General features: G+C 43.4%; 1 protein-coding gene across 12 annotated transcripts in view; it reads left to right on the forward strand.

Annotated features, from left to right (window-relative positions):
• Nucleotides 1-22,939, forward strand: part of GCNT1 (glucosaminyl (N-acetyl) transferase 1) — a 220,675-nt gene that overhangs the window by 125,807 nt on the left and 71,929 nt on the right. The window contains exon 3 of one of the 12 annotated variants that reach the window (XM_086415606.1): nt 13,867-14,489. The exons of the other annotated variants lie outside the window; for them this stretch is intronic. Coding sequence (XP_086271732.1) covers nt 13,867-13,902 — 36 coding nt within the window. The 3' untranslated portion in view covers nt 13,903-14,489. The remainder of the gene's footprint in view (nt 1-13,866; nt 14,490-22,939) is intronic. 12 annotated transcript variants of the gene reach the window in all.

A 22,939-nucleotide genomic window follows, 5' to 3' on the forward strand; every position in this document is an offset into this window, starting at 1 on the left:
CCTTGAAATTAATTTACTGTACTCAGCTCCTTGTCCCTGGGTCTCCTTTGGGGGAACCTAAACTAAGACCCAGGAAGCAACAGTTAGAACTGGACATGGAACAACAGACTGGTTCCAAATAGGAAAAGGAGTACGTCAAGGCTGTATATTGTCACCCTGCTTATTTAACTTATATGCAGAGTACGTTATGAGAAATGCTGGACTGGAAGAAGCACAAGCTGGAATCAAGATTGCCGGGAGAAATATCAATAACCTCAGATATGCAGATGACACCACCCTTATGGCAGAAAGTGAAGAGGAACTAAAAAGCCTCTTGATGAAAGTGAAAGTGGAGAGTGAAAAAGTGGGCTTAAAGCTCAGCATTCAGAAAATGAAGATCATGGGGTCTGGTCCCATCACTTCATGGGAAATAGATGGAGAAACAGTGGAAACAGTGTCAGACTTTATTTTTCTGGGCTCCAAAATCACTGCAGATGGTGATTGCAGCCATGAAATTAAAAGATGCTTGCTCCTTGGAAGGAAAGTTAGGACCAACCTAGATAGCATATTCAAAAGAACAGACATTACTTTGCCAACAAAGGTCCGTTTAGTCAAGGCTATGGTTTTTCCAGTAGTCATGTATGGATATGAAAGTTGGACTGTGAAGAAAGCTGAGCACCAAAGAATTGATGCTTTTGAACTGTGGTGTTGGAGAAGACTCTTGCGAGTCCCTTAGACTGCAAGGAGATCCAACCAGTCCATTCTACAGATCAGTCCTGGGTGTTCATTGGAAGGACTGATGCTAAAGCTGAAACTCCAGTACTTTGGCCACCTCATGCCAAGAGTTGACTCATTGGAAAAGACTCATGCTGGGAGGCATTGGGGGCAGGAGGAGAAGGGGACGACAGAGGATGAGATGGCTGGATGGCATCACCGACTCAATGGACATGAGTTTGAGTGAACTCCGGGAGTTGGTGATGGACAGGGAGGCCTGGCATGCTGCGATTCATGGGGTCACAAAGAGACACGACTGAGCGACTGAACTGAACTGAACTGAAACTGAGACCCATTCTGAGAGTGGATGTTCTTTACAAAAATAGCCCAGCTGTGTCTCACTGCAGGGGGGCTGCTGTGGATAGGCCTCAGTCACGCTCTCAGCTCTTTCCAGAGCATACTTTTAAATGAGCAGGAAGCCTGAGCCACCAGACATCAGAGGGAATCCTCTAATGATTCAGAGAGCCAAACAACATTTTTTTTTAATTACAGTCTATATTATGGTAATTTTTCTGCCCTGCTTATGCATGGAAGTAATATTGTGCCATAAGAATAAGACTGAACGCACAAAACGGGTGTGTGTTTGTGTGTGTGTGTGTGTATGTGCCTGTTTCACTAAACAGAAAGCTGAAATACTGGGCTGTCTGGCTCCTACCTATACTAGATGCCACTCAGTGGGTACTGGATACAGGATTAGTGCCAGTCCCTGCTGTTGTAAGGAGATACAGTCCAAGGGAAAAGTCAGCCAGGAAGGGAAATGCTTATTGTGCAGCGGGAAAGAGCAGGATAGACTCTGTCCAGTAGGGTAAGGGCATCCAAGTGGCCCTAAAACAAACAGGCTGGCAGAGGGCATGAGGAAACGTGTGCAGAGGGCCAGCTGGATGCTGCAGAAGGAAGGACGTTTCCAGCAAGAACAGCGGACGGGACCACAAAGGGGAAACCAAAATATCCTGAGATGGCTGCACTAAAGGGTGTGAGCAGGAAAAGGTCCAGGAATGGGGCTGGAAGGGTGCCCAGGCCAGGCTTATCTTGCCAGTGAGGTCGGATGATTTTCTACAGGAGCCCAGGCATCATTGAAAGACTCAGGGCAGTTTCACCTAAAGAAGGATATCTTCAGAGGTCTCCATAGTCCATGTAGAGAAAAGGCAAACAACCATTGCCTATCTCTGTGTCTTTTTTAAAAAAACTGAAGTATAGTTAATTTATAGTGTTGTTAGCTTCAAGTAAACAGCAAAGTGATTGTATGTATACACACACACACTTTTCCAGCTTCTTTTCCATTGTAGGTTATTACACAATATTGAGTACAGTTCCCTGTGCTTTATAGTAGGTCTTTGCTGTTTACATCTTTTACACACTGTAGTGTGTATATATGTTAATCTCATTCTGATATGAAGTGTGGTTGTTTTTCCATCTGTTTGAAAAATAGCAACTTAAGTGCTCAAGGCCTTCAGAATTCTTGTATGTGCTAAGTCACTTTGGTCATGTCCAACTCTTTCGATCCTGTAGACTGTAGCCCTCCAGGCCTTCCAGGCACCTCTCTCCATGGGATTCCCTAGGCAAGAATACTGGAGTGAGTAGCCATGCCCTCCTGTAAGGGATCTTCCTGACCCAGGGATTGAACCCATATCTTTTATGTCTCCTGCATTGGCAGGCAGGTTCTTTACCACTAGTGCCACCTGGGAAGCTCATATATAGTGGTGTGTATATGTTAATCCCAAATTCTTCATTTATCACCACCCCCTGCCCCCCACTATCCCCTTTGGTAATCATAATATTGTTCTATGTGTGTGAGTCTATTTCTGTTTTGTAAATAAGTTCATTTGTATCATTTTTTTTTAAAATTCTATGTATAAGTGATATGATATTTATCTTTCTCTGTCTGACTTCATTCTCTTAAGATATCTGGGTCCATCCATGTTGCCGCAAATGGCGTTATTTCATTCTTTTTATGGCTGAGAATGGAGAAGGCAGTGGCACCCCACTCCAGTACTCTTGCCTGGAAAATCCCATGGATGGAGGAGCCTGGTAGGCTGCAGTCCATGGGGTCGCTAAGAGTCGGGCACAACTGAGCGACTTCACTTTCACTTTTCACTTTCCTGCATTGGAGAAGGAAATGGCAACCAACTCCAGTGTTCTTGCCTGGAGAATCCCAGGGATGGGGGAGCCTGGTGGGCTGCTGTCTATGGGGTCACACAGAGTCAGACACGACTGAAGTGACTTAGCAGCAGCAGCAGCAGCATGGCTGAGAAATACTCCATTATATATATATATATATATATATATATATATATATATATATATATTTATATATATATATATAAATCTCACATATTCTTTATCCATTGATCTGCTGATGGACATTTAGGCTGTTCCCACGTCTTGACTATTGTGAACAGTGCTGCTATGAACCTTGGGGTACATGTGTCATTTTGAATTATGGTTTTCTCTGGTATATGCCCAGGAGTGAGACTGCTGAATCAGATGGTAGTTCTATTTTTAGTTTTTTTGTTTTTTTTTTTTAAGCAAGGCCCCCATACTGTTCTCCATAGTGGCTACACCGATTTATATTCCCACTAATAAAGCTGAAACTCCAGTACTTTGGCCACCTCATGCAAAGAGTTGACTCATTGGAAAAGACTCTGATGCTGGGAGGGATTGAGGGCAGGAGGAGAAGGGGACGATAGAGGATGAGATGGCTGGATGGCATCACCGACTCGATGGACGTGAGTCTGAGTGAACTCCGGGAGTTGGTGATGGACAGGGAGGCCTGGCGTGCTGCGTTTCATGGGGTGGCAAGGAGTCGGACACGACTGAGCGACTGAACTGAACTGAATGGTATGAGAGGTTTCCCTTCTTTCCGCACTTCTCTAGCATTTGGTATTTGTAGACTTATTAAGTGGTGGCATTCTGACTGGTATGAGGTGATAACCTCAATTTAGTTTTGATTTTCATTTCTCTAATAATTAGCGGTGCCGAGCATCTTTTCATGTGCCTGCTGGCCATCTGTATGTCTTTGGAGATCTGTATGTTTTGAAAGTGAAAGTGCATGGGCCTGTGGCGCCAGGTGCAGGAGGAAGATGGGGTGGGTGCTTGGCAGTTGTGTGGAATCTGCTCTTTGTGCTGAAGCACCCCTCAACCCGTGAGTGATAGCTATATTTTTGTTCCTCTCACCCAGCATCTCCATTTGGCCCAGAGCCTCTCACCAAGGAGCTGAATGACAGGCCTTCCTCATCCTGAGACCATTCTGTCTGGGTTCCCCTTCAGTGAGGAGTCAGTGGATCAAAAGCTCTGGTCCTGGCTAACAGAATTATTCCCAAGTTATACAACATCTTAAACCAGTTATACAAGAAGCGTTTCTAGAAAGCACTAAGAGTGAATCAAAGGGAAGAACATCTGACTCCTCACAGAGTGACAGGGGAGAGATGTGCTGGTAGAAGTCCTCATGGCACCCCTAGATCTTCACCCAGACACGGGGGATCTGGAGAGACATAAACAGAAGGAAGGGAGCTGCCAGGCAGCCCTGAAGACCAGCTGCAGGCGACACAGTAGGGCTTTTTGCCATTATAGAGCCAAAGAATTGTTGTGGCTGTTAGAATAAAACTTAACCTACAAAAATAGGTGATGGTGGGCAAAATATGGCCTATGGCCACCGTTTGTCAACTCTGGTGGTAGAGAGGTTAAAAAAAATCAAGTCTATGGGGAGACACATGAACTCTAGTCCTAGCTCTAATGGCTCCTAGATATATGGTCTTAAAAAATTATTTATCTGTTATTTTTACTTTTGGCTGCTCTGGGTCTTCGTTGCTGCGAGGACTTTTCTTTAGTTGTGCTGAGCGGGGACTGCTATGTACTTATGATATGAGGGCTTCTCATTGAGATATCTTCTCTTGTTGTGGACCATGCATGGGCTCTAGGGCCTGTGGGCTTCAGTAGTTGTGGCATATGGGCTCAGTAGTTGTCATTCCCCAGCTGTAGAGCACAGGCTCAATAGTTGTGGTCCACCGACTTATTTGCTCCATAGCATGTGGGATTTCCCAGATCAGGGATCAAACCCATTGATCCTGCACTGGCAGGCAGATTCCTTACTACTGAGCCACCAGGGAAACTCTAGATACATGGTCTTCTGGAGGTTAGTTAACCTCTCCAATTCTCATTTCTCTTGAATGTAAAATGGGATAGTAAAACCCACAGCTAGTATAGTGACAAGGCTAAGATTCTAGATATAAAGACCTTAGCACTGTACCTGGCTACATAGGCACCCAACAACTATTAGTCCCTCTTCTCTATTTGACTTTTCCTTAGGCTGGCATTGTTTAAAACATATGGGTGTCATTCAATACCCATTAATCCTTGGTTGGTTGAGTGATCAAATGGCAGATCCCAGAGAGGCAGGTTGTGTGTCAGGATATTTTGGGGTCCTGTATTTCTTGGATGAGATATCCTTGGGATGTTTGTGTAAAGTTTGGAAGTCATTAAAGGGATTTGAAACTTTCTTTTCTCAGTTAGTTGCAGGCAAAATAAACTGACTAGCTAATTGAAACAAAAAGGTAATTTACTGAAACAATATGGTGTAGCTCAGAAAATCCAAGAGAAACTGGGAAAGTAGATTTAAAACTGATGAGTCAGCTAAAAGGAGCCTTGAAGTGTGAAAAAGTGAAAGTGTTAGTCACTCAGTCATGTCTGACTCTTTGTAACCCCATGGACTTTAGCCCACCAGGCTCCGCTGTCCATGGAATTCTCCAGGCAAGAATACTGGAGTAAGTTGCCATTTCCTCCTCCAGGGGATCTTCTATACCCAGGGATCAAGCCTGGGTTTCCTGCATTGCTGGATGATTCTTTACCATCTGAGCCACCAGGGAAGCCCCTGGCGGGAGACTTAGAAGCAGGAATTTCACATCAGCAGGAATTTTACATCAGACGTGCCTAATTGCTAGAAAACTTTGTTTCTTTTATATTGAAATATTTAGCTTAACATTCAAAGTTCTGTAGAAAGTTTGAATTGGATGAGCTTGGTTCTGTCTGCTCTTTCACGATACAAGAGAGGAAAGAGGAAGGATATGGGGCCAAGATCCTTCAGCGGCCCATTGACTTCCTCAATTGAAGAGTCACCAACCGGTTGAGTAAACTAGATTATGACTACAAAAAGCTCTTATGAAGAGAAGGGTCTCAGACTCAAAAGAAGGCATCAAGATTATTGGGCTGAAAGGCCCGCCCCTTGTTTATCTGCTGTGGATTTTTCAACTTTGGCACTATTGACGTTTGGAGCAGAATCATTCTTTGTTGTGGAGAGCTGTCTTGCAGAATGTGTAGCAGTGGCCTGGTCTCTACTGAGTAGGTGCCAGTAGCAGCACTTCCTCCCCTTCCATATCTCTGGGGTCGGGGGTGGGGCAAAAATCACCCCAGGTTGAGAACTAGAGGACTGGTTCATATCCCAGGGGCCCTCTGAATGTTATGCCTTCATAGGTCTTATATAGCCATCCCTTAAGGATGTGGTCAACCTTGAGGATAAATTCAATTAGTACTTGGGATCCACTCTACTTTTTGAGGGGATCCTATATTATTCATTTACCACAAAATATTTTCATGAACTTTTCAATATGACCCTTTCTAAACAGCCTGAGATTCAGATTAAGCTTGTCTCGCCAGTGGTCTAGACTCTCAAAAGTGAATACATGAATACGTTAATAAATAAACTTTTGAATGGAAAAGAAACATGCAGCCGATTTTATTCTTTCTCCACAGTGTCTATAGTAGTTCTTTCTTCTTGTGTCATCCCAGCTCCAATGTCTATTTTTCCTTTCTGATTTCTTTCGAGGCATTACCTCTTCCTCTTCCACAAATCATGCAGTGGTGGTGGGACTTGGAAACCCAGTCCTGCTTTCCTAGTAAGGAAGCCCGAGATCCCTGGGGAATTCTTTCTCTCACATTGCTATACCTCCTAGCAACTTCTAACTCAACCTCAACCAGTTAGAATTTTTCTCACAGGAGTTTGAAGGCTGAAGGGCAATGAAGAGGGAAGAGGGAAGAGGAATGGATAATTGTGGAATGTGGGTTTCCAAAGAGATTAAGAGCATCTGGTCTGTTGTCTCCATTGTTTCTGAGAAAGCAGGTGGGCTCAGCACCATCAACTACTCTGTCAGGAAAGAGGGGACTGATGGAGCCTTTGGGGAAGAAAAAAGAGATAGACATGGGTAGAAGAGGGAGCAGGAAATCATGCAAAAAGGAAGAGAAGCTGTTGCTCATGAAGGCAGTGGTGTGGATCCACCTGCTTATGAGCTGGGCCTGTAGCTTGCCGCCAGACCTTGGGTTAGTTACGTGGAAAATGAGTAACTCAGGGCCTCACCAGCTCCTGATGAGCCTTTCACTGTGTTCTTTGTAAACACGGGAGGCTGTGATTCTGGGCAGTAGCTTCCCTTTAAAAACAACAACTACCTCTAGTTGTTTGTTTGTTACTAAGCTCTATGTAGTCTGTTCAGCAGCTGCATCTATTTTTTCATTGGTTCCTCCCAGAAAGTCAAGGAGATATATGATCGTATTGTCCCTATCTTATGGATGAAGTTCAGAGAAGTTAACTTGCCCAAGAGCAATCACAAGATTTGAACCAAGGTCTGACTCACTGGAGGGCCTGCACTGCAGATGGTGGGGACTTCCATCCAAGAACCTGCTAGCTCCAGATCCTGGAAAAATGGAGGACGGAAAATGAGAGTTCCTCACTTCTGAGTCCAGCTCAGATCCACTCATATTTCTCTGCCTACAGCTTTTGAAGCAGGACTTAACTATTTAAACTTGACTTTGATCTGGCTTTGGAAGTGCAGTTGTCTCCTGATCCAGATATCCAGCTCACCATCTGGTGAATTAACTTGCTTTCCATCTCCTCCTCTCCCCTGGTCTGTGGGTCAGCAGGCTACTTGATAGCATCTTGGCTAGGGAATCAGTGTATAAGGAAAGAAAACGAAGGAAAACTTAGCTCAACCTTTGTTACCTGAGGCGGCAGCTGAAACCAATGCCCACAAAGGGGGTTTTGTATTTCCCATGAGTTTAAAATGTCCCTGTCACTCATGCTACTAAATGTCCTGAGGTAGTGATCCAAAAGAGAATGCAACCATTGTGCAAGCAGGAAAGTGTATAAGGAAATACTTCATAGCATACATATACAGCAAAAATCCAACTCCAAGGAGCTGTTTCTTAGTTGCTCCAGCCTTGGTTGGGGGTGGGGGGAGGGGAGGAGTGGCACTGTTGAGAAGCCCAAGGCCTTCAGGAGTCCAAGGAATGCTCCCCACTCTCTCTGTGGATCCAGATCTTGCTCCCTCACTGCCTCTGTGCTGCTTCCTCACTCCTAACCCTAGGGTAGGGGTGCCACCTCTCTGTATGCCTTTTCCAGTTCTGGTCAGGCAACACTCAAGCTTGGTTTTTAAATTCAGGTGTCTAGATGTCAGAAAGGTACTGAAAGATTATGAGCAGCTACTGAGCCAGTATTGACTTCTGACAAGCTTGGCCATTGGAGGATATTTTCTGGTGGGCTTAACTATGAAGTTCTGGGGGGATCAGAGGCCATTCCTATCAAAGGAATAATGGATGTCTTCAAAACTTCTCCTTTTCCCTCTTCTCTTTTCTCTTTCTCCTTTTGTGTTTCCTTTTTTAAAAAAACAAAAACAAAAAACAAAAAAAACTGCTCTCCCACACAGATGGAGAGGAGCCACTGTTGTGTAAGAAAATCCCATATTGGTTTACAACGCAGAAGTGCAGTGAAGCTCTGCTCCTAAGCCGAGGGGTGATTCTATTTTAGCTGAAGAGTGATTCTATTTTACTTCTGGGGTTGAAAGTGAAACAAGAAGATAAAGCTTCCTAATTCTGATTTAAGTTCTTTTTTAAAAATTATTATTTTTAGAAACACGTTCAGTGTTAAAGAGAATTACATTTTCCATTCTCTTCTCTCCCTTTTTTCTTCTTTTAAAGATTTTCTGGAAGGTTATTACTATTTCTCTGACTTTTGATCATGAGGAAATCTCAAGCAAAAGTAAAAAGAGAAGTATAGTAAATCCTCATACACTCTAGGAAAATTTAAAAATAGCAAAAGTAGGGAAATAAATGGAATGAAATAGCAAACATGGGAGAAAACAGGATTTTCACTTTTGAATTCTCAATAATAAAGACATCTCAATTACACACTGAGATATAAATTAATAAGACTTTTCATCTTTTGGGAGAGTGCCACTTCGACTCAGCCCCTGAAATATGATTTTGTGGTTTCTTTCTTGCCTCAGGGATTCATGAATGTACACAGGTCTTAGATGAAGGCAGATGAAACCTGGGATTTCAGCAGAGCCTCATACATAAGTTTTCAGAAGAGCTAGCAGACCATCAGGTTGATAACATCCTGGGGGAGCTGCAGGTTGGCCCAAAGGGGAGAAGACAGAAGGATGGGGCAGACCAGAGAAAACATTTCCACTTACCATGAGGTCAGCATGCAGCCAGAGAGACAGAGTCTTCTAGACTAGATTTGCACACACCCACAGACCACCTGAGGATCTTACTGAAGTGCAGGTGGAGTCAGTAAGTTTGGGGGAAGCCTGAGAACCTGCATTTCTAGCAAGCTCCCAGCCAAAGCCAGCATCAAGGGCTGAAACCTGTGTAGTTTCACAAGGCCCTGTGCTCAGAAGGGAGCTGAGCTTGGTTTCATGGTCTGCTGTCACCCTCTTGAAATTGTTAATAATCTTCAATTTGAACTTGTGTTTTGAAGGTAAAGCTGGATGGTCCAGTGTGGCCTGTGTGAGAATGGAGCAGATGTGTGCAGTGCAGTATGAATATGCTTGTCCAGCTTCTTGCTATGACACCATCATTGGGTACTGCAATGGGAAATGACCCATGAGTATGAATTCTGGTGGGAGTTCTGCAGGTCTCAAAGCAAGTAGAGGGGAATGTGTTATGTCAAGACAGGAAGGTTAGGAGCACTGACAGGCTTGGAACCAGAGTATGCTGTGAACCAATTAGAAGGAAATGATGTGCTAAGATACATGAATAGCCAAGGAACCATTTCATACCCTTTTATGTTGCTTCTCTTTATTAAGCCAGCCACTTATGCTAAAAATGATGCTGCAGAAAGAAAGGGAAAGTTTCATTTCCTTTCACTCCTTCCTTACTCATCAGGAAAGAGAAGGTACAGATTGTTCATAGAATACGTGCTTATTAAGAGGTAGAATAACAGTTGATATATTCAGTGTTTCCACTGTTCTGTGAAGAACAAAATTCATCTGTGTGTACAATTACAAAATACAAATTGTATGATTCCACATATGAATTATCTTTACTTCTCCATTTAAAACCGGCATTACATGATAAAAGGATAAATGGGAAATCCATGCTAGAAATGTAAAATCTTAAAGTGTCTGTACTTAGAATGACATTAAATAGCAAATATAAAACACTGCAACAATTTGAGGGGCTGTGGAGGAAAGAAAAAACTGTATCTTCAGTACCTGTCATGGTATGTTTTTCCTGCTTTTTGAACAAAGGGCTCACATTTTGGTTTTGTACTGAGCCGTACGTATTATAGAGCCGGCCCTGCCCTTAGGTGATGCTCATGTTCCAGGCCACATTTTGAGAAAATGAGAGTCTGGAGCCAGGTTTTGAAGCCAGGCAGATCTGGGTTCAATTGCAGACACTACCACCTGCTAGTCCTTTCTGTGATCTTAGGGGTTCCTTAAAGGAATACATAAGAGAAAGGGAAACATTATCTTTATGTCTTAATAATTGTCTAATTTGATATGTGGTATTTTTGCTCATATACTTTAGTTTCCTTATCTTATAGAATGTGGATGGTAGTTCTTCCCAGCCAGAAATTCAAAAAGCAACCCCCTCCTCTAAATCTTCTTGCTCTCTGCAGATGCTGGAGCTGAACCAGTGGTCCATCCCTCCTCTGCTGTAGTTAGAGGTTGACCTGAACTGCCAGGGAACCAATGTTCCACATCTTCTTTATCCATTAATCTGTCAATGGACATTTAGGTTGCTCCCATGTCTGGGCTATTGTGAATAGTGCTGCTATGAACATAGTGGGGTGCTTGTATCTTTGTGAATTATAGTTTTGTCTGGATATATGACCAGGAGTGGGATCGGCAGATCAAATGGTAATTTTATTTTTAGTTTTCCGAGCAACCTACGTACTGTTTTCCATAGTGACTCTACCAACTTACATTTCTACCAACAGTGTAGGAGGATTCTCTTTTCTCCACACCCTCTCCAGCATTTGTTATTTGTAGACTTTTAAATGATGAGCATTCTGACTGGTATGAGATGATACCTCATTGAGTTTTGATTTGCATTCCTCTAATAATTAGCAATATTGAGCATCTTTTCATAAGCCTATTGGTCTTCTTTGGAGAAATGTCTATTTAGGTCTTCTGCCCATTTTTGCGGAGAAGGCAATGGCACCCCACTCCAGTACTCTTGCCTGGAAAATCCCATGGACGGAGGAGCCTGGTGGGCTGAAGTCCATGGGGTCTCTAGGAGTCGGACACGACTGAAGTGACTTAGCAGCAGCAGCAGCAGCCCATTTTTGGATTGGGTTGTTTGTGTTTTTGCTGTTCTTGAATTGTATGAGCTGCTTGTATACTTTGGAAATTAAGTCCTTGTCTATCACATCATTTACAAATATTTTTTCACATTCTGTCTTTTCATTTTCTTTGTGGTATCCTTTTCTGTGCAAAAGCTTGTAAGTTTGATTAAATCCCATGGTTTATTTTTGTTTTTATTTCTATTACCTTGAGAGACTAATCTGAGAAAACATTGGTACAATTTATTACAAAGAATGTATTGCCTATGGTCTCTTCTAGGAGTTTTACGATGTCATGTCTTATGTTTAAGTCTTTAAGCCATTTTGAGTTTATTTTTATGTATGGTGTGAGGCTGTGTTCTAACTTCATTGATTTACATGTGGCTGTCCAGCTTTCCCAACACCACTTGTGGTAGAGACTTTTTCCCATTGTATATTCTTGCCTCCTTTGTAGAAGATTAATTGACCATAAGTGCAGGGGATTATTTCTGGGTTGTCTATTCCATTCCATTCATGCTTATTTTTGGTTTTGTTTCACTACCACACTGTTTTGATTTTTGTAGCTTTGTAATATTGTCTGAAGTCTGAGACAGTTATGCCTCCTGCTGTTTTTTCCTCCCTCCTCAGGATTACTTTGGCAATTCTGGACTTTTCTAGTTTCATGTGAATTTTAGGATTATTTTTTCTAGTTCTATGAAAAATGTCCTGGGTAATTTGAGAGGGATCACCTTAAATCTGTAGATTGCTTTCGGTTGTTTGACAATTTTAACAATATTAATTCTTCTAATCAAAGAGCATGGAATATATTTCCATTTCTTTGAGTCATCTTCAATTTCCTTTATTAATGTTTTATAGTTCTCAGTGTGTATGTTTTTCACCTCCTTGGTCAGGTTCATTCCTAAGTATTTTATTTTTTGGAATTCAGTTTTAAAACAGACTGTTTGCATTCCTTTTCTGGTATTTCATTGTTAGTTTAAAGAAGTACAACTGATTTCTGTATTTTAATCTTGTATCCTGCTATTTTGCTAAATTTGTTTATCAGTTCTAGTAGTTTTGTGTAGAACCTTTAGGTTTTCTATCTATAGTATCATGAACAATTTTACCTTTTCCCTTCCAATTTGGATACCTTTTATTTATTTATTTTTTTCTTTTCTGATTGCTATGGCTGGGACTTCCAATAAATACTGTGTTGAATAGAAGAGGTAAGAGTGGGCATCCTTGTCTTGTTCCAGATCTTAGTGGAAAGGCTTTCAACTTTTCACCATTATATTCATTTTACTTTAGTGCAGTATTCTACTTATTCCACATATAACACTGATTATATCAGGGTCCAACTTTACCAATTGGTGATCTTTACTAATTCCACAGTCTTCAAGTTTGACGTTTTCCCAGGATTTTTTTGAAAATTCCCAGGAAATTACATTTATATCCTCTGCTGTCCTCAAGGACAACTTCCCCATGTGACCTTTTTTGACCTTACATCAAGCTAGCCACAGGACTCTTTGTAAGTTTACCCCAAAGAATCCACTTCTACGCAAAGTGCTCTTTCTTAAAGAAACTGTCAGGGTAACAAAGACAGTAACAAAGAGGTGTGAGCCCTCCCCACAATCAAATTTAAACTCTGTCCGTGATTGTTTTATTGCAGATTCTCTCTTGGGCTAAGTGCTGTGAATTCTATCTCACCACCACTCCCATTCCTCTTTCATTTTTTACAGCACAATTCATTTCTCCCAAATCACTATCAACCTGTACATCTGTGCTATCCTAATATGACACATGAGACCTTCTTTTATCATAATCAGTCCTCTTAAGGGAGTAATTGCAGTTGTATGCAGAAATATCTTTTGTTTGTTTTTATTCACACTATGGTTGCTTTCTCTATAAAGGGTTTGCTAAATCTTCCCTCCTACTTTCCAGCTTCTCAACAAAATCCCTATTGTTTATACCGTTTCTATTAACCTGTCAATACTTCTAACATGTAAGTAACAAGGTTACATATTTGATGGTATATACTCTGTCTTTCTCTGTCTCCCTGTCTAGCTTTTTCCGTCCATATAGCTTTGTCTATAACAGATCTGTCGCTCATCTGTGGCCTGGCTCAGGAGAACTGCTCTTGTGTGTCTCTTCTCATCTCTTCCCTACTCTTCCTACAGTGACTTCTGGGACCTTGGGGTTGGACAGGCTCTGGGCAGGGAAGGAGTGGGAATCCCCTAGCCTGTGCTAGGACTGAGGGGCCATGAGATGTCCCCCTGAGTAAGACAGAAGGGACTCCAATGGGAAAAAACCACCAAAGAACAGGATAGTTGTCACCCAGACTCACTGAGCAGACAAGGACACCCTGGAAGAACTGGCTCCTTGCCTGCTGCTCTTGCAGCCTACGGGTGGGATACTCGTTCACCTTCACTGGTCCCAAAGGGCTGGATGACATGACTGTGGTGTCCTGTTGTCAACAAGTGTCTCCAAGATGTTCCCAGACCTTAATGGGTGGCCTGACCTCAGCCCGACCTTGTCTCATTCTCCTAAATTTGGAAATTGTCTCCATTGATGACTCTTCTCTCCAGGTGCTCCTGTTCATCAAGGTGGAGGAGAGAGTCTAGAAGCTTCCTCATGCTGCTTGTAGGGCCTCCTCAAGAGAGGCTCTGGTGAATGGAGAGAAACAAGCTCCTGTTGGAGGAAGAGGCATTGGATAAGGGGGTGGACCACATCTAAGCCTCCAGGGAAGGCTGAACATCACACCTGTGACTGTAGGGACAAAGGAAGCCACCTGGGACTGTCTGGGGAGGATTGAAATCAAGTCCCATTGAGTCTGAGTTAAAGTGAGGCTGTCAGAAGTGAAGCGGAGAGGGTAGGGGTGCAGATGACAGCTGGGTGAGTCAGCACTTCATGGGGTTGGAGAATCTTTCCCTAAAGGGCTATTTAGCCTCCTGTGGGATCCCTTTGTTTTGGTCTTCACCCCATGTCACCTGGGCTCTTATTTCCCAGCTTGGAAACATGCCTGAAAGTGGCTGACCTGAACCAGGACTCACTGTCTCTGTGGAAATGGTGATTAATCTCTTCCCTTCCTTCCTGTATCCTTCTTCCCAGCACAGCTTGTGCTACCCAGGGCCTCTGTACAATCCAGTAGAACCTGGATGAACGGAGGAGAGAGACTCCCAGGGAGGACGGGGTGAAAGAATGCCTTGGGGTGAGTGTGAAGGCCTGTAATGGCATGGGGACGTGGGAGTGCGTGGATTTGGCTGCCGTCTTGTTCCCTGCAGCGCTTCTGGCTGCAGGTGGTCCTTTCTGTTTCCATTGGCCACCTTGGTAACTCCCTGTTGAAGACAGCTTTCTGCAGACTTTCCATCAAGCTCACTGCAGCCAGGGGTGCCGCCCAACACCCAGGGGAGCTAAACTTCCTGTGTTGTGGAAACTGGTGGAAGACACCATTCCTGATGGGTCCCCCTGGGACATCCAGCTTCCTCTCTAACCTTGACATTCTCATCTCCGGTCACTACCCTTTTATGTTGTACCCACCCCATCAGTGTCCTTTTATTCACCCTCACCAAAGGGGGCGTCTGTCTGCCACTGTGTTTCAATTTTTTAGTGGTCTGTTTCCTACTCTGATGACGTGTCCTTTCTTATCTATACACAAATCATTCAGACACTGCATAGAGTTACCCAGTTAAACTTGATTCCTGACTGGGTCTTCTCATCTTACTTCATCTTATCAGGTTGTCAATCTCCCACCTAAAAAAACTTTTTTAAAGAACACAGTTCTATTTATTATTCAGCAAGCAGCAGGAGGGCAAGGGGAAGGGCCCAGCATGGACAGCCTCCCAATACTGCCGTGGGTTTCCCTTTGTTTCCCCAACCTGGAGGGCTGCAGACTTGGCTGTAGAAGAACATGAACCCAGCTGCTGACCCTTGGGCAAAACAAATCACCCTGGCCTAAGTACCAACTCATGAACCCCGATCCCAGGCCTATCTCACCAGGACCACTGAGGCCTCTTGGAGCCAGGCTGGCTAGAGTCTGGGGTGCTGATTCCAGGTTGTGGGCAGGTGGACTTAGGTCTCAAGCTCCAGGCCAAGCCAAAGGCCAACCTTCAGATCCATAGCCTGAATGTATCACAAACAAGCCACTGGCACTATCTGGTATACTACCACTGCCACTTATGCTCCAGAGGAGTGGAGAAGTTAGGGCAGTACAGCTCATCCTGGCTCCCCTAGGCTATTCACCTACTCTGGCTTCTGGAAAATGCCCCTAGAAAAGCAACCTTTAGTTCCTGTCAGGTGGGGCAGGCTTAGAGAGCAAACTAGCTTAAGGTATAGAAAAATTCGTTTCTGCTTTAGATGATCTAGTCTATAATACTGCACATTCATCATTTCGCTTGTCTTTTAGGATGTTTTACAAGTTTGGGTTGAAAACTGGGCATGATGTACTGAGTAAAAGGAGCTGAATTAGAATTTATGTTGATCTGGCCAGGCATTAAGCTGTGTTTACTGTTTGCTGGAGCTGTGAGAGGCTCCTTGTCCACTGACATCCTTATTTTTGTCTCCTTCATTGTCCCTGAGTTTCCCTAGAGACTTCTTAACTCTTTCCTGAGACACACAGTTCTTTCCATCGTGTTCCCCTATCGTACAGGAGCCCTGTGATGCGAGGGGGGTCGGGGTAGGGTGGATGAGGGGAGGGAGGAAGTGCTCTGTGCTCCTATGATTAGGTCTCAGTCTTTAGTGAGCCTGTGCTGACCTTTGCCAATGCTTCTCAGTTTCATTTTGTTTTTCTCTGTTAGCTAAGACAGGAAGGCTTAGAGGGGACTGGATTTGAATATTTTCCATCTCCAGGCTCTGGTAAAATCCCAGTAGGTTAGGGTCTAGTAAAACTCTTAAAGGCAGTGCTTTGCAGAACAACATGTTCTGGGCATAAATAAAAACAGCCATTTTCCCTTCCTGCTGGAAGCACTAGGGAATTTTTCTCTGATCTTCACTGTGAAAAGTTAGTGGGGCTCCTGGACATAAAACTTACAAAAGGTGAGGATCTCTAACTCTCAGACTTGTTCACACTGAGTCTCCAGAAATTTGTTAGTTATATTTAGGTTTCCCTACCTGGGTTCTGATTCTCTCCAAGGTTTCTGCTCTTGGATTTCTGTTCCAAAAAATTATGATTTTCTGTATCTGTTTGTTGGTCTCTTCAGTTTGGGGAGGCAGATGTTTGGCCTGTGACCTCAGTTCTTTGGGGAGATAAGGGTTACTAGTCTGTAGTTTGTTCATCTTTGTGTGTGTGTGTGTAGACAGGAGAGACAACTCTCAAGTTCTTTACATTCTGGACTAGAAACCAGAAGTGTTCTCATTTAATTTGATTTTTTCAGTTGAAGTTCAGAGATGTTCGGTCACCCATCCATTAGGTAGAAAAGCCATGACTAGAGAACTCAGGGGATGTGACTCATGTCGGTGATCTTTCTCATATACCAGATGCTCACCGAAGGTGAGGCGGTGGCTTAAAACACCTCAGACGCTGGCCCTGAGGAAGTCATTACTGGATCCCAATCTTTGCTTCTCACTGCAATCAGGATTTCCATCCTCCAGGGGACAGTACAAGACCTGTCGCAGGTGGCAAGGCAGAAGCATCCAGGAGAGATACCTCAGTCTCGTTCTGCTTCCAGCACTGGGTTTCCCTTCCCTATCCTGATTGTTGCCCACGTGGATAAACAGGAGGGCTCACACAAGCAGGAAAGCTGTTGACTGAATAATGGTGGAGCGCTAAGAACATATTTGACCAGAAAACATTTTCAGATGCATTCTGTCCACATTCAGGGCTCAAAGTGTGGTGCCAGTCTAGGCTCCATGATTAGTCTTGAATACGGTTGGGTTTCTGCGGGAACCCCTGACATTGAGCACCAAGGCAGTGGGGGAGCCAAGCCTGCCCCACACCCTGTGCATGAATGTTCTGATTCATGGTGGTGGACACCATGGCTGAGTCCCATAATCCCACCTCTGGGACCCACAGATACTCCCTCTGTGTCCAGAGTTGTCTAAGGGGCTCCTGTTCCTGGAAGCAGTCTTCATGGCAGACTTTTATTCTCAGGACTGCTCCAGAATCTTCCCATTTAGGACAGGGTTCTCTTTTAGGGATAGGAGTTCTAGCCTTTGAGGACTTTTATCTAGAAATTCCATTAACCTTGAGCACCTAGACTGAAACTTGTTATTTTCTCACAGACACAGGAAAAGGTCTGGGTTTGTTGAGGGATCCCAGTGAGCAGCTGAAGGGGCTTGTAGCCCCTGCCTCCCTGCCCTTCCCCTGAGCCTCAGGCTCTTGTTTCTTCCTTCCATTGGAGGGGCTTAGAAGCGTGCTGATTATCTTCACTGTGGGATGAAGTTTGGACTGTCAATGCCAGAAGGTGGTAATTTCCCTTGGTAGAGCTTCTTGTTAGCCCTCTTGTATCATTTCAAGTAATTTGCTTGTGGTTGTCATGGGATAAGTTACCAAGCTATTAATTGCTGTGCCCTAGTCCCTGTCTGAATAGACTTTCAAGAAAGGAAAATGTAAATTCACTTGCTTTTCTAGGCAATTCTAGACTTCGGATCCTGAAAGTGGTGTATTAGTAATACGATACTGTGTACCAAATTATCTGAAATCTTAGTAAGTCTTAAAACGAGCACCATTTCTGATCTCACAGTTTCTGTCAGTCAGGAGTCAGCTGTGTAGCTGGCTCAGGGTCCCTCTTGAGGCTGCACTCCAGGCTTTGGCCAGGGTTATAGTCATCTCAAGGCGAATCTTGGGGAGAATCCATCTGCTTCCAAGTTCATTCACGTGGCTTTTGGCAAGCCTTGGGCTCTCTCTGGCCGTGGTCCTAGATATTAGTTCCTTGCCACGTGGGATCCTCTTTGGGGAAGTTCATAGTTTGGCCTCTGGCTTCCCTCAGAGCAGTGAGGGAGAGTAAGATCAAACAAGACTAGACGTTCTTGCTGTTTTAAGCTAATTTTGGAGGCGTCATTCTATCACTTCTGCTGTATTCTGTTTGTTAGGAGTGAGTCACTAGGTCTAGCCCACCCTTAAGGGGAGAGGATTACACGGGTGTGTGAGGACCAGGAGGTGGGGACCACGGGGAGTCCTCTTGGAGGCTGCCTATCACCGGTTGTTAATTTCTTTGTGTGTTTCCCTGCCCAGATCAGAAGTTACAGGGAATCTGTTATAGAATGTGATCCAGGCTCTTATGTGGGAGGTGAATTTAGCCGGGTGTTCCTCAGCGGGCAGAGATGACCTGGAGATGGAGTCACTGGGTTGAAAGAGAGGGAATTGCTCAAGATTAGCAGTGGCTCCAGGGGCATGAGGAAAAGTGGGCAGAGGAATCTACAAGGATACATGTCTTGTATGCAAGTGTCCTAGCAGCCAGTAGGACTCCTGATGGATGAGCTGACATACTTGGTACAGCTCTGTGATTGGCACTTTAGTCTCAGGAGCTGTGTGAAATTTGCTTAATCCCCTAGATGACAAAGAGGTTGTGGAGCCACCTGCCTGTGTGTAGCATGCATGGTCTTGGATAACAAACATCCCGGTAGCAACCATGGTATATATCAAAGACCAAACAGTCTTTCCTAGGTAATTTTTTGACAGACTGTAACACTCAAGAGTTAAAGAACACCCAATAATGACTGATATTGGGAGGGTTCATGTTGTAGTAATGAACAGTACTAGATAGAATTTAATTTAGGAAAAGTTATGTGATATTTCTTTTGCTTTAGCATTTGTAAAAGTATATTTGGGTTTATTATGTATTTAATCTTGACAATTCTTTGTATTGTTTATTCTTTTGATAGAAGGGAAATTGAAGCACAGAGAAGTGAATATGAATATATGTTTAGGGGGCTAGCATAGAAGGAGAAGCCAGGACTGGAGAAGTCTATTGTGAGGAATCCATTTACTTGGCTTAAACTAACCAAAGAATGGAAGTATATTGACTATAACTGAGAAGTCTTGGATTAGGGCTGTAGTCAGGCAGCAGGTATCCAGGGTGTAATTCAAGTCATCAAGATGCCATTGTCCTCTCTTGTCTGTCTCCATCCTCATGCACTTCTGCCTTTCAGGCTTTATGTAATACCAGAACACCTGGCAGCAGGTTCAGACCGTAAACCTTCCAGGATCAAGTGCCCCTGAAAATGCAGTGGCTCCTACAAAAGTCCCAGCCAAGTCTGACTATGTCTTTCAGCCCCCGGTTGGGGGACACATTTGTGTCTGCATCTCGCACTGAGAGAATGCAATGCCCCTTTTGACTTGGCCTGGGGCACATGCCTGTCTTGGACAATGGGATTTTGGAGGGACGGTTTGTTCGGTACATCAACCGAGACTGAGCAATGGAAGTCATTTCCCCAGAAATGAGCATTATTCAGTAGAGATACAATTGACTCTTCCAGTAGAAATGATAACTCCAAACATGGCATTTTGTTGCATCTTTGGATAGTAAGTGATTAAGAATCTATTAGAAAATAAATTTGATCATTCCTGATATGCTATATACATTCAGTTCAGTTCAGTTCAGTTCAGTCACTCAGTCGTGTCCGACTCTTTGCGACCCCATGAACCTCAGCACGCCAGGCCTCCCTGTCCATCACCAACTCCTGGGGTCTACCCAAACCCATGTCCATCGAGTTGATGATGCCATCCAACCATTTCATCCTTTGTCATCCCCTTCTCCTCCTGCCCTCAATCTTTTCCAGCATCAGGGTCTTTGCAAATGAGTCAGCTCTTGGCATCAGGTGGCCAAAGTACTGGCGTTTCAGCTACCACATCAGTCCTTCCAATGAACACCCAGGACTGATCTCCTTTAGAATGGACTGATTGGATCTCCTTGCAGTCCAAGGGACTCTCAAGAGTCTTCTCCAACACCACAGTTCAAAACCATCAATTCTTCGGCGCTCAGCTTTCTTCACAGTCCAACTCTCATATCCATACATGATTACTGGAAAAACCATAGCCTTGACTAGATGAACCTTTGTTGGCAAAGTAATGTCTCTGCTTTTGAATATGCTATCTAGGTTGGTCATAACATTCCTTCCAAGGAGTAAGTGTCTTTTAATTTCATGGCTGCAGTCACCATCTGCAATGATTTTGGAGCTGAAAACATAAAGTCAGCCACTGTTCCCACTGTTTCCCCATATATTTGCCATGAAGTGATAGGACCGGATGCCATGATCTTAATTTTCTGATTGTTGAGCTTTAAGTCAACTTTTTCACTTTCCTCTTTCACCTTTATCAAGAGCCTCTTTAGTTCTTCTTCACTTTCTGCCATAAAGATGGTGTCATCTGCATATCTGAGGTTATTGATATTTCTCCTGGCAATCTTGATTCCAGCTTGTGCTTCTTCCAGCCCAGCATTTCTCATGATGTACTCTGCATATAAGTTAAATAAGCAGGGTGACAATATACAGCCTTGACGTACTCCTTTTCCCATTTGGAACCAGTCTGTTGTTCCATGTCCAGTTCTAACTGTTGCTTCCTGACTTGCATATGGATGGTCATATGCAAGAGGCAGATCAGGTGGTCTGGTATTCCCATCTCTTTCAGAATTTTCTGCAGTTTATTGTGATCCACACACTCAAAGGCTTTGGCATAGTCAATAAAGCAGAAATAGATGTTTTTCTGGAACTCTCTTGCTTTTTCTTGCTATATACATTACTGGTTTTTAATCCATTTAGTCAGTCTTAACATCTTATTTAATAATTAATGTAATTAATTAATGAGTTGAATAAATCTTTGGCACCTATTCACTTTATAGTTCTGTGAAAGTCAAGTTTTTAACTTTAAAATATTATATTTTAGATATATATTAAATTCAAAATATTATATTTAACAAGTAGGAGGAGACTACTTTGTTCTTTTTATTTATGATTCTCATTTTTCTTTAAAAACCATCTGGGTAATATATCCTCATGAGAATTGTAGCTTTAAATCTGTCTGACTTTTTAAACAACTTGACATCCAGTTGAGTCAGACTTGTGAGTGGATACCCCAGCCTCCGGCCAAGCTGCCCTGGCAGATCCTATGTGGAACAGGGATAAGCTATCCCTACAAAGTCCTACCCAAATTGTAGATTAATGAGCAAAGTGAGTAAATTATTGTTTTGAAGTCATTTGTTCAGTTCAGTTCAGTCGCTCAGTCATGTCTGACTCTGTGATCCCATGAATCGCAGCACACCAGGCCTCCCTGTCCGTCAACTCCCAGAGTTCACCGAGACTCACGTCCATCGAGTCAGTGATGCCATCCAGCCATCTCATCCTCTGTCATCCCCTTCTCCTCCTGCCCCCAATCCCTCCCAGCATCAGAGTCTTTTCCAATGAGTCAACTCTTTGCATGAGGTGGCCAAAGTACTGGAGTTTCAGCTTTAGCATCATTCCTTCCAAAGAAATCCCAGGGCTGATCTCCTTTAGAATGGACTGGTTGGATCTCCTTGCAGTCCAAGGGCAGGGCAAAGACTAATAGAATTTTGCCAAGAAAATGCACTGGTCATAGCAAACACCCTCTTCCAACAACACAAGAGAAGTCATTTGTAATATAAAATAAATGATACAGGGGACATTCCTTTAAATATATCTTTGCTGAAATTTTTACAACAGCTGTTACCTTTTTTTTTTTTAATTTTGGGGGGAAGATTAAAATTAAAAATATAGCAGGAGTTTCTGTTTGTGCTTCCATTACATATATCCTTATGTGAGATCTAATTTCCACGTCATCTAGGGGTCAAAAGGCATTTCTTCATCAAAGACTGTTATGACAGTAACTCTTGACCTCTTAGATCTTCTCATACTGGAGAGAAAAGAAAAGGAAAGATGGAAGCCACATACAGATTATAAAGAAAGTAAATATTAATACTGGCAAGTGCTGTGGGCTTCTCTGGTGGCTCAGATGGTAAAAAATCCTCCTACCTTGTGGGAGACCTGAGTTCGGTCCCTGGGTTGAGAAGATCCCCTGGAGGAGGGCATGGCAACCCACTCCAGTATTCTTGCCTGGAGAATCCCCATGGACAGAGAAGCCTGGCAGGCTACAGTCAATGGGGTCTTGGACATGACTGAGTAACTAAGCACGGCACATCAAGTGCTGAACCTGTGGATCACTTTCTTTCCTGCTTGATCAATGCTTCTCTACTCACACCACATTCTCTAAACTTTGGGCCAGTGGCCCAAAGGGTAGACCCTTGACTCCCGTTCTTAGTTTGGAGAACGTCTTTTCCTGCATAATATTTTTCATTTATGAGGCATCTCTACTTATTTAAGGTGGAGACTGTCTGGTGAGGCCTTACAAATAGCTGTGAAAACAAGAGAAGCAAAAAGCAAAGGAGAAAAGAAAAGATATAAACATCTGAATGCAGAGTTCCAAAGAATAGCAAGAAGAGATAAGAAAGCCTTCTTCAACGATCAATGCAAAGAAATAGAGGAAAACAACAGAATGGGAAAGACTAGAGATCTCTTCAAGAAAATCAGAGATACCAAAGGAACATTTCATGCAAAGATGGGCTTGATAAAGGACAGAAATGGTATGGACCTAACAGAAGCAGAAGATATTAAGAAGAGATGGCAAGAATACACAGAAGAACTGTACAAAAAAGATCTTCACAACCCAGATAATCACAATGGTGTGATCACTGACCTAGAGCCAGACATCTG

The sequence above is a fragment of the Bos grunniens genome, chromosome 8 (genome assembly GCF_055505025.1).
Source record: "Bos grunniens cultivar Pamir isolate PY7600 chromosome 8, Bosgru_T2T1.0, whole genome shotgun sequence".
Classification (NCBI taxonomy): Eukaryota; Metazoa; Chordata; class Mammalia; order Artiodactyla; family Bovidae; genus Bos; species Bos grunniens.